This window comes from Elephas maximus, chromosome 9 (genome assembly GCF_024166365.1).
Source record: "Elephas maximus indicus isolate mEleMax1 chromosome 9, mEleMax1 primary haplotype, whole genome shotgun sequence".
NCBI lineage: Eukaryota > Metazoa > Chordata > Mammalia > Proboscidea > Elephantidae > Elephas > Elephas maximus.
The window spans coordinates 91,147,046-91,159,161 of record NC_064827.1 but is presented as its reverse complement, the minus strand read 5'-3'; the positions used below and the strand labels follow the sequence as shown (position 1 = coordinate 91,159,161).

The 12,116-nt window shown below is 42.2% G+C and overlaps 1 protein-coding gene across 1 annotated transcript; it reads left to right on the top strand.

Moving 5' to 3' along the window:
* Nucleotides 1-597: 597 nt before the first annotated feature.
* On the top strand, nt 598-7,774 carry C9H9orf40 (chromosome 9 C9orf40 homolog). Its single transcript, XM_049895219.1, has 2 exons — nt 598-1,329; nt 5,045-7,774. The coding sequence occupies exons 1-2, from the start codon at nt 913-915 to the stop codon at nt 5,201-5,203; spliced, it is 576 nt and encodes a 191-aa protein (XP_049751176.1). The 5' UTR covers nt 598-912; the 3' UTR covers nt 5,204-7,774.
* Nucleotides 7,775-12,116: the final 4,342 nt, after the last annotated feature.

Here is a 12,116-nt window from a genome sequence, read left to right as displayed (position 1 = left end):
ACAAGTTTAGGTTTCGGCTGGAAAAGACAAGAGCTGTGCTTCAGTCTTTGCTCCTGCCATCGACCCAGCTATTTTCAATGAGCTCCACACATCTGCAACTTCTAAAAAACTTCTAGCGAATTTTAAATCAAGAGATTTTCGAAGAGTGTGGGGTGGCTACTTCACTTTCTACAGCAAACTTCATGTTTTGCATGTTTTTGCTGTTTCTTGTCAGTTCCCCCAGCACATATCCTCCTCCAGCTGTGTGTTTTGAATAATCTCTATCAATGTAGTCCTAGAGCTTCTAAACACTAGCTTAATTAGAACAGTGTGTAGAATCTTGCGTCTTAACATGGTGCAGACGTCTCGGTGGCCGCTGACTCGAGGCTGCGAAGACTGCCATAGACATTTTAAAGGTCTTAAATTTCCTACACAAGTGTCTAGAACGTTTTGCGCTTTACGACGCCCAGGATTCTCGCATCTTAAAGCACAACTCGTTACCCGCCTCTACGAAAACACGGTTACACCCCTCAGCGGCCATCACCCCGCCTTTAAGAAACCCGCCGCGGTCTTCCCGCCTCCCTCTGGGGCGCGCACTTCCGGCCGCGGGGACGCTAGGGAGCGCGCCTCGCGAACCTCCACCAACCAGCTGCTCCGCCGGGCTGGCGCGAGTGCGCGCGCGCACATTTGTGCGCAGGTTCGAATCTCCTCCGCTTCGCTGTGCGCCCCAACGTCCGGGTCGCAACTCTGCGGCGACGGGACCAGCGCGAGCCGGCCGCCCCTCCCCCTCCATCCTTTCCACTTTACTGCCGCCATCTCGCCCTGACTTCGTTCTCGCCCTCCGTCGCGCGCTCCGCCCTCGACCTCCGCCCCCGCAGCTATCGGCGCTCGGCTTCCCGCGCCCGGCCGGCTCCGCCGGAGCCTCTGGGGCCCATGGCCAAGCGGCGTGCGGCCGAGCCGCTGACGTTCCACGTGCCTTGGAAGCGGCTTCTGCTCTGCGACTTCACTGAAGAGCCGCCGCCGCTCTGGATCCCGCCGCAGGGGGCCTCGCATCCAGGGCAGCCCCTCGGTGTCCCTGAACTGCCCCGAAAGCGCAAAATCGGCGCGGGGGCCATGGCCGAGCCCTCGGCTTCGCCCAGCAAGCGCCGCGACGGCGGGGACGGCAGCGCTCCCGGCGGCCCGGGCGACGAGGAGTGTGAAGGCCACAGCCTAGCGACCAGCGAGCCGCCCCCGCGGCCCCGCGGGCCGGGGGAGGAGCTCCCGGGCGCCCGGCCCCAGAGGGGCGGTGGCGACGAAGGGGCGGGGCGCGCAGGGCCCCCGAGGGGAGACTGGGGGGCAGCGCCGTGCCAGGTAGGGTCGAGTGGGCTGGGTGCTTCTGAGGGCGGGTAGGGTGAGGGAGGAAGGGGCCGCTCCTTCCCCAGACACACTACGCGCCCCGGGAAGGAACAGATTGTACCGCTTTAGACTCGTTCGTCAAGACGCCGCAAGAGGCGAAAAAGTTGGGGCCACTGGCCCGAACGTGGATGCCGATCCTCAGGCCACACACGAGGGCACCTGGCAGCGTTTTGGGGGAGAGTCTGACTGAGCGAAAGCACTTTGCTAAACTAGTGGCAAAGACAACGTCGAGTGACGTGACGTAGAAGGGGCCTTGCAGCTTCAGCGCCTGTAACGTGTAAGAAGAAAGCGGGAGCGTGAGTTACAACAGACGGTAGAGTATGGTAAAGGCATTGACCGAGTCCACAGATAGGTCTAGCTCAGCAGCAAACGTCAGAGAAGGTGTGGCGCCTTCCTTGGTTTAACAATAATTATTCTAGAATTCGTGATTCCCTTCTAAAGAGGGCGACCAATGCTGTAGCCCCCAGTGGGACATATTTTAGGCAGGACAGAACTCATTTGACAGGAAGAACTTGCCTTGGTAGAAGCCCTTTTAACTCACAGTGTTAAAACTGCTCGTATGAAAAGGAGTCGTGCTTGAAAAATAATTTGAGGCCCAAAGATAAAGTGTACCTGAGGATGATTTGGGGATTCTCCCTCCTCGGGAATTGAACCTGCATCACCACTGCACCTAAAAAGATCTGGTCTGTCTAGATTTGCCCTGTTCAAAATGGCAGCCACTAACCGTATGACACTATTGAACACTTGAAATGTGGCTAGTCCAAATTGAGATGCGTCGTAAGTGTAAAATGCACACCAGATTTCAAAGATTCAGTATGAAAAAAGGAAAAATTTTAAACGTCAATGTGTTGATTACATGTTGAAATAACATTTTGGGTGTATATTAAAATTAAGTTTAGATGTTCCTTTTTATGTTTTCAATATGGTTACTAGAAAATTTGAGATTGTATTTGTGGCTAGCATATTTTTATTGGACATCATTGATCTAGACTTAGGAATTCAAGCTGATTTTTGGCATCTGTGGGCTGACCCACCAGGGGCCTTTGGGAATGCAGGGACCAAGTACAGGGTTCCAGATTTGCCAAACACTCTTAAGCCACTACATCATAGCATCTACCCCACATTTCTCCATTGTGTTCTTAAGTATCTTATAGAAGAGTTTGTCAGATACCTTCTAAAACAAAAGGAATCGAGGTTCATTTGGCATGACTTGTTCTTGGGGGAACCCCAGTACAATAATGACAGTTTTATAATTAGGAAAGATGTTTTATCCATGGTCATGAAAAATGATCTTTTAAACTTAGTCTATATGATGGGCATCTCTGGATGAAATTTACAAAGTGTAAATATTTCTCCCTTCAGTATAGAAAGCATGAGCCTTACGTAGAGTTTTTTCCTCAGACTGTTCTTATGTGTTCAAAATCAGCTTAAAAAAGTTAGAATGATAGTCTATTGGATATGGAGATAAGTTGTGTAGCTTGAAAACTTCCTCTTCAGACCATGTTTTGACTATCACGAATCAGGTACTCCAATCATACAAAGGCCTGTCTCTCCTTCCAGAATATACTCACTGCAGTATGCCACAAAACTGATAAGTAGTATAGAAATGGGAGCTAGGCAAAGAAAAATAATTACTTTGTAGACTAACATAAAGATGTCTCCTTAGGTTCTAGACACACGTGTTACCTCACCTATAGCAGTGACTGGACCTCTTCCTACAGTCTACAAAATGAATGCCAGGGAACAAGCTTGTCTCTAGGATTTTCTTTCTTCTTCACCAAGACTTGTCCTCTGTTCTGATTTTCTTTTGGCAAAAGCTCAAGAATCTATCATGTTCCCAATTTTTGTTAGGTTCCTTGTGCTGCTACTCTTCTGCAAACCTGGGAAGAGGAACATGCTCTCTCCAGCTTTCCTCTTTTCTTCCTGCCCCCAAAGACAGTTTTGTTCTAAGGGTTTTATAGCTAATTGCCAAGGGCAAACGGGATATAACTAAACAAAACATGGAAAAGTTAAAAAGCTTTTTCAGTTCATGCAGTAAATGTCTGGTTCCTTATGTCATCACCCTTGGAGTCTCATTTAGAAAAAATTTCCTTAAATGTGTCACTTCTTTCTACATTGAGGATGCAATCTAGGCAGAATAAAGGAAACCTCCTTAGTCCTAGAGCCTTGGAATATTTCCTAAGTTTCAGATGTTTTCTGTTTTTTACCAGACAACTAAACTAAAACCAGATACTGTTTCATTAAATATTTGTCATTTTTTAAAATTGTGATGTAGGTGAAAATGTACATAGCAAATAAGTTTCTCATTAAATGGCTAATACACAGATTGTTTGTGACATTGGTTGCCAACCCCTTGATATGTCAACACTCTCTTCACCTCAGGTTCCCTGTTTCCATTTGTCCAGTTTTTCTGTCCCTTCCTGCCTTCTCATCTTTGCTTTTAGGCTGGTGTGCCTATTAACTCCTATACATGATTGAACTACGAAGCACATCCCTCATGTGTTAGTTATCGTTAGTGCTACAGACCTGTCTAATCTTTGGCTGAAGGGTGAACCTCAGGAGTGACTTCAGTACTGAGTTAAAAGGGTTTCCGGGGGCCATAGTCTCAGGGTTTCTCCAGTCTGTCAGAACAGCAAGCCTGGACTATTTTTCTTTTTTTTTAATTTGAATTTTGTTCAACCTTTTTCTCCTGCTCTGTCCGGGGTCCTCTATTGTGATCCCTTCCAGAGCAGTTGGTGGTAACCAGGCACCATGTGGTTGTCCTGGGCTCAGTATGGTGGAGGTTGTGGTAGTTGTGGCCCATTAGCCCTTTGGACTGCTCTTTCCCTTGTGTCTTTGATCTTCTTCATTCTCCTTTGTTCCAGCCGGGATGGGACCAGTAGATGTGTCTTAGATGGCTGCTTGCAGGCTTTTTAAGACCCCAGACGCTACTCATAACAGTTGGATGTAGAACATTATAAACTGCGTTATGCCAACTGAGCTAGATGTCCCCCGAGACCATGGTCCCCAGCCCTCAGACGAGTAGCTCGATCTCTCAGGGCTTTTGGATGTGTCTGTGAAGCTTCTGTAACTTTGCCCTTGTCAAGCTGTGCAGACTTCTCCAGTATTATGTACTGCCTTACCCTTCACCACTTACCAACTATCTAGTGGTTTTCCCGCCCCACCCTTCCCTTCTTCAAGTATTTGCCTTTTTTACTGTAGTGTTACTTTATGCAGATTTTATTGCTCCATCGGCGCTGACCCTTACTGTTAGATTTTTTTTTTTTAATAGTAAACAGAAATGTTTTCTTCTACTAGAGAGAAAATTATGATTCCTAGGCTTATTGGGATGTAATACTTAGAAATATTGAATTCTTAACTATGCTAAACCTTAATTGTTACAACAGTCTTAGGTTGGTATCATTGCTGCTGAAGTTTTAAGGGGCCAGCACACACTTGGATTTATAAATTTTAGTTTATTAATTTAAAAGTTAGTCATGTCTTATACCAAATGGTATTTTTTTTTTAATAGATTATTATTTCTTCTTTGAAAGGTGAAACCTTTTAAGACTGTTTTCAGACATTTTCTTCAGCTGTAAAATGGGAGAAAATTGTGGGAATTGTTTCCGGAGGAAATTTACTTTTCCTGAATCATTAATGTATGTTCATCTCTCCTTTTTTCCCCACCAAGCATAATGAAGACTTTTGGCAGTATAATACCTTTCAGTACTGGAGGAATCCTTTACCGCCTGTTGATCTGGCAGACATTGAAGATGTTAATGAAGATAAGCTGACAGCAGCAACACTTCAGAGCAGTAATGAAGTGGCTGAGATTGAGATGGAGTCCTGACATGAGGACTTGGAGAAATAGTCCCTGCTGAATTTGAGGAGACTCTAAGTGAATTCATACACTTTTAGGGAAAAAAGTAGTTTTCCATACTTGGTGTGTTATCCCTGAACCTGAAAAACAAGGAAAGGTGGCTTTAAAGATAAATGCCTGCAGTCACTACTAAACTGCCTAATTCAGATTTGTCAAAGATGTAGTACAGTTATAGGGGAAGTGTTTTAGGTATGGATTCTTAAATTTTTTTGTTTAGATTGTAAATTTGAAGAAATGAATCCTATAAAAAGGAATTCTGACAGTTTTAGAAATAGATGGGAAACACTCAAATAATATTCCCTCCTATCTGCACCAAAAGGTTTATTTGTGGACATGAAGTGAAGATTGTTTTATAATAAGTGTTATTAATAAAATACTTTCTTAATACGTTTTATTGACTCTTAGTTGAACTCTTCTTAAATAGTTGACTTAACAACTATGCAAACTTAAAATGTGGGGAATTCTTTCTGAAAGTTGATATTGTTTATAAAGAGCTTCCTAAATGTAAAGAGGTATGAATTTCAATTTGGGTAGCATGTTTGCATAGCTTCTAATATTTGATATTTGTTGAACTGTTAATGGGCAATCAGAAATGCATAAAGAACAAATGGAAATATTAGTTGCAGTTGAGTTGATTCTGACTCATGATGACCTTAGGTGTGTCAGAGTAGAACTGCTGTATAGAGTTTTAAAGGCTGTGACCTTTCATAAGTAGATCATCAAGCCCATCTTCTGAGGTGCCTGTGGTTGGGTTTGAACCACCAGCCTTTCAGCTAGTTGTCGAGAACTTAACCATTTGCACCACCCGGGGACTCCCTAAGGAGAAGTGACTGGTTCCATTTTGCTCTCTTTTCCCAGGATAAAGAAATTTATCAGATGGTCACTCTTGGTTTTGAATTGCTTTGAGAGCATAGCTTTTATTGCTTATTACTTTAGACTTGTAGTTCTCAGCACTGACAGCTCTTCAAAAATCTTTGCCTTGGTACCACTCTTGAGAGATTCTGATCTAGTTCTGAGTGGGTGTTGAGTATAGCTATTTTTTAAAGTGTCAATCATTTCCTACCCCCTATTCCTTTAACATGCAGACAGGGTTGAGAACCACTAGGCTAATGGTAATTTTTCCTGTTTAAAGGAGATAACTAATTTTGAGCTGAAGCAATGCATCTTAACTAGGTTTGTTTTTATTTTGCCCTGGTGATGGCTTTTTTACAACTGAATTATTGTGTTGTTATTACTGTTTCATTGTTAAAGAAATAAAGTAAGCAATATGTATTTGAGTTATGTGAACATCAGTGATTATGTTAATTAACTTTAATGCTGCATCCTGACTTGGCTTTGTAATTGAGTTAACGCATCCCTACTTGTACATTTGTTGTTTTTGATGACATTAGATCCAAAATTCAACAAGAATGGTAAATTATAGTGAGAGAGAGGAAACAACTTGATGTTTTCTGTGTTTTGCAGGATTTCAGTATGGATTGACATTAATAAATGATAAACTGTGTAGTATCCTGGTTAAGAGTTCAGGCTTTGGAGTCAGACATGGTTCGAAGTTTTGCGCAGCCGTTTCCTGTCTATGTAGCATTAAACAAGTTAGTGTTTGTCTCCCAACCTCAGATTCCTAATCTGTAAAATGAGAATAGCATCTGGACCAATAAGCAACATCAGGATAAATGGAGAAAATACTGAAGTTATCAAGGATTTTATTTTGCTTGGATCCACTTAATCAATGCCCAGGAAGCGTCAGTCAAGAAATCAGATGACGTACTGCATTGGGCAAATCTGCAAAAGAACTCTTTCAAGTGTTAAAAAGCTAAAATTTCACTTTGAGCCAGACTCAAGCCAGGGTGTTTTCAGTCACCTCATGCATGTGAAAGTTGAACAATGAATAAGGAAGAATGAAGAATTGATGCCTTTGAATTATGGTGTTGGTGAGGAATATTGAATATACTGTGGACTTCCAAAAGAATAAGTCTGTCTTGGAAGAAGTACAGCCAGAATGCTGCATAGAAGTGAGAACGGTGAGGCTGCATCTCTCTCTAACTTTGGACATGTGATCAGGAGGGACCAGTCCCTAGTGAAGGACATCATGCTTGGTAGAGGGTCAACAAAAAAGAGGAAGACCCTCAACAAGTTGAACTGACACAGTGGCTGCAACATCAGTGGACTCAAACATCAATTGTGAGGATGGCACAAGATGAGGCAACATTCCGTTCTGTCATACATTGAGCCAGTATTAGTTGGAAGCAACTTGACAGCACCTAACAACACCCATAGAGACTGTTAATAAGTGTCAGGCAATGTACTAAGCACTTTACATGGATCATCTCGTGTAATTCTCACAACAGCATCTGCAAGGTAGATTCAGGAAAATCAGAATAGAAGTGCTGCCTATGGTTGTACTTCATTTCACTTTATATTGGGCTGCAGTTGTTAGGAGTTTCAGGATAAGAATTGGAATTGAAATAACAAGGATACCAAGCAAATGGGAAAGCAGTTAAAGGACTGTGGAAAAAATAAAATGGTAAACCTGCTTTCCTCCTTTTCTGCCTCAGAAGTATGTGTTTTTGTTCACTATTCTGTTCCTAGTGCCTGGTGCATATTAGGGAGTCAGTAAACAATGAACAAAAAAATGGACATTCTTAAATCTGTTGATGGGAAGTTAATATTAGCAATTTTACTTCTAGGAACATATCTTTAAAAGCTAGGCCATTTACCCAAAGACGCATAAACAAAAGGCTTGTTGCAGTGCCAATCAAATAGCGGAACATTAGAAATAACCTAGATGTCAGAAACCCTGGTGGCGTAGTGGTTAAAACCTATGGCTGCCAACAAAGAGGTGAGCAGTTCAAATCCACTAGGCACTCCTTGGAGTCTCTGTGGAGCAGTTCTACTCTGTCGTACAGGGTTGCTATGAGTTGGAATTGACGGCAATTGGTTTTTTTTTGGTTGGGTGATAATTGGACAAATTTCTACAATGGAATTCTGTGCAGCATCTGCATGTATTGAAAGCTTTTAAGAAATATTTTTAGATGATAAAAGAAACGAGTAATAGTGTGAATTTGCTAACTGAAACTATGTATACACAAATATATAAATGCATAATTGAAGGACTAAAAGATGAAGCTATTGATAGTGGTTACCTCCAGAAAAAGAAGTTGACAGTTCTTTCACGTATTTTTCTAATTCATTTTACAATTTTTCTAATTCTTTTTACAATATGTGAAATTAAACATATAAAGGCGCTTGTGCAAAGTTCAGATATTACAGAAATATATATATGGTGGTAAGTGAAGACTGCTTGTAAATTCAGCCTTTAGAGATAAAAACCAGAGTTGGCTCTGACTCATCACAGCCCTATTGGACTAGGTAGAACTGCCCCATAGGGTTTCCTAGGCAGTAATTTTTACAGAAGCAGACTGCCACATCTTTCCTGCAGAGCACCTTGTGAGTTAGAAACGCCAACTTTCAGTTAGTAGCCAGTAGCTTAACCACTACCCTACCAGGGCTCCTTCCCATAGAGATACCTACTATTAAAGATTTATGTTTTCTGTTAAAGGTACAATTTTTAAAGAACATGTGGACATACATTTGAGAAAGAACTAAACAGATACTTAAAATGTACTGTGAAGATTATATAAGTAAACAGGTAATTAAAAAAATATATTGTCAAGGAGGTGGTGAGACCTGAAATACAAGGAAATCCTAGCCAGACTTTGAGCTTTCTGAAAGTAGACATCAGACCTGTTTTTTTGTTGTTTTGCTTCCTTTATCCTGTGCCTGGTACATGATAAGACATCAGTAAATGTGTTTGAAGAATAGTAGGAGGGCTGTTCCAGGCAGAAGAAACAGTATGTGAAAAAGCCCTGAATAAGACTTATTTGAGGAACTGAAGGTATGGCTGGAACATAGAATGCGAAGGAATGTGGCTGGATCTACAAACAGGACCAGATCATGAAGGATATGTATAGATTATACATAATAAAGAGTTTAGTCTTCATCCTGGAGGCAGTTGGGAAGCCAGCATAAGATATCTAAGCAGAGAAGTGAACGCGATTAGATTTACATTCCTATACTAGGCTGCAGAATGGAGAATGGATTCAGGGCAGAGAAAGAATAAGAGTTGAATTAGGAAGTTGTTTAATCTAGGAATGTGGATGGAGAGACAAGAACAAAAATTGAGACACGCAAGAGGTAGAATACAGAGCAGTTCAATGTAGAGGTGGAGCCAAGATGCCAGAATAGACAGGCACTTTGGCCTGCCACCTTTACAACAAAGACCTGAAAAAAAAAAGTGAAACGAGTATGACAGGCTAGGACCCCTGAGCATCAAAGGCAAGCTTAGAAAACGAACAGAGGGATGGGGGAGAAAGAGATGGTATAGAAGCGAAGAGGAGTTACCAGACCTGAAGTGTGGGGAACCCTCAGACACCATTCCTGGAGTGGTGGCGGTGGGCTGGTACTAGCATTCGGCCACAGTTTCATCAGGGAGAAGCAGCCAGCCACACAGCCTACTGACACCTCCAGAACCAGAGAAGAACGGTGCTCTTGGCAAAAGATAAGTACTTGCGTATATTTTACCGTGTCCCCCATCCTCAAGCTGGCTTCAGTGGCTGAATTCCCCGGGCCTGAGACAGGCACTGTTGAGTGCCTAGAGCCATCCTCCCGGCCTTGGAGAAGGTAAAATTTGCATTTGAGGGAAAACATAATTTGCCAGCTCCACTAACCAGGGGAGCTCAGGACAGAAGCAGCTCCTGTCCAGGCATAAATGGTCTGTGGATTTTGAGCACCTTTCCCTTCTGCATGGACCTGTGTGGGCCTATTTCAGGAGAATAGGCCCTTGTTGGTAGACTCCAACCTTTTCAGCTATGTGGTGGAGAGGTGGGTGTTTGATATTTGACATTGCTTTGCCTGTTAAACAGGGTCCTCACCTACCCACATCAGGGGCCTAAGGACTGGTGGCTCCACTCAGGTCACCCAGCCACCTGCGATGGGTCCAAGGATAACTGGTACCTCCCAGTCTTTACAATCAAAAACATTGGGTGCCATGGTCTGTGTGCAGAACCCACCCACCAGCACGTTCTAGGGAACAGGGACGTGCTTTTCTCAGAGACACCTGGGAGTCAGTTCTTAGCCCCCTGCCTTGTTCAGAGCGTGACCCCCTGCTGCAATCAGATACCAGTACATACACCAATCACCCCTGCCCCTCTAAGACTAGGACAGTCTGTACCACACAGTTGATAATCAGCTATTTGAACACCTGAGCTGAATTCATACACAAAAAGTGAATGGACTCCTAGACTGATATACCTGATAACAGCTCTAGCCATCTGGGGACAGGACGTAAGAGCTCTAAAGGCAAAAATAATCAAGCTAGCTCACTCAAGCAACCCATTTGGGCATATCAAAACAAAACAAGAAGCTATGACACAGTAAGCGTGCGTAAACTAATACAATAACTTATAGATGGCTCGGAGACAGTAGTCAATATCAAGTCACGTAAAGAAACAGACCATGGTCACCTCAACAAGCTCTCAAAACAAAGAATCCAGGGATCTTCTAGATGAAAGGGCATTCCTGGAATTACCAGATGCAGCATACAAAAAATTAATATACAGAACCCTTCCAGACATCAGGAAGGAAATGAGGCAATATCCAGAACAAGCCAAGGAACACACAGATAAAGCAAATGAAGAAATTAGATTATTCAGGAACATAATGAAAAATTTAATAAGCTGGAAAAATCCATAGACAGCAATCAGATATTCAGAAGATTAACTAAAATTATGGAAGTAGTCAACGCAATAGAAAGTCGGAGGAGCAGAATGGAGCAAGTAGAAGCCAGAATTTCTGAACTTGAAGACAAATCACTTGGCACTAATATATTTGAAGAAAAATCAGATAAAAGAATTTAAAAAAATGAAGAAACCTTAAGAATCATGTGGGACTCTATCAAAAGAAATAACCTACGAGTGACTGGAATACCAAAACAGGGAGGGATAACAGAAAATAGAGAGAGAATTGTTGAAGATTTGTTGGCAGAAAGCTTCCCTGATATTGTGAAAGATGAGAAGATATCTATCCAAGATGCTCATCGAACTCCACATAAGGTAGATGTCAAAAGAAAGTCACCAAGATATATTATAATCAAACTTGCCAAAACCAAAGATAGAGAATTTTAAGAGCAGCAAAGGATAAACGAAAAGTCCCTTACAAAGGAGAGCCAATAAGAATAAGCTCAGACTACTTGGCAGAAACCATGCTGGCAAGAAGGCATTGGAATGACTTATATAAACAATCAAAGGAAAAAAATTGGCTGCCAAGAATCATATATCCAGCAAAATTGTCTCTTCAATATGAAGGTGAAATTAGGACATTTCCCTATAAGCAGAAGTTTAGGGAATTCATATAAACCAAACCAAAACTCCAAGAAATACTAAAGGGAGTTCTTTGGTTAGAAAATCAATAATATCAGGTATCAGCCCAAGACTAGAACATTGGGCGGAGGAATCAGAAGTCAACCCAGACAGGGAAATCAAAAAAACAAAGCAAGATTAAAAAAAAAAAAAAGCTCAAAACGGTAACAGCGATGTTATTATATAAAAGGAGACAACATTAAAACAATAAAGAAGGACTAAGAAATGTAATCATAGATCTTCCATATGGAGAGGAAGATACAGCGATACAAAGAAATAAAAGTTAGGTTTAAGTTTAGAAAAATGGGGGTAAATAATAAGGTAACCACAAAGGGGACAAACTATCCTACTCATCAAAATAAAATACAAGAAAAAAATAGAGACTCAGCAGAAGCGAAACCAACAACAATGAGTATGAGAAAAGGACAATAAAGATAATCTACTCAGCACATAAAATTAAGTGGGAA

Coding starts and splice junctions, on each gene's coding strand:
- C9H9orf40 (XM_049895219.1), top strand. CDS start 913: ATGGCCAAGCGGCGTGCGGCCGAGCCGCTGACGTTCCACGTGCCTTGG. Junction 1,330..5,044: donor GGGGGGCAGCGCCGTGCCAG/GTAGGGTCGAGT, acceptor TTCCCCACCAAG/CATAATGAAGACTTTTGGCA.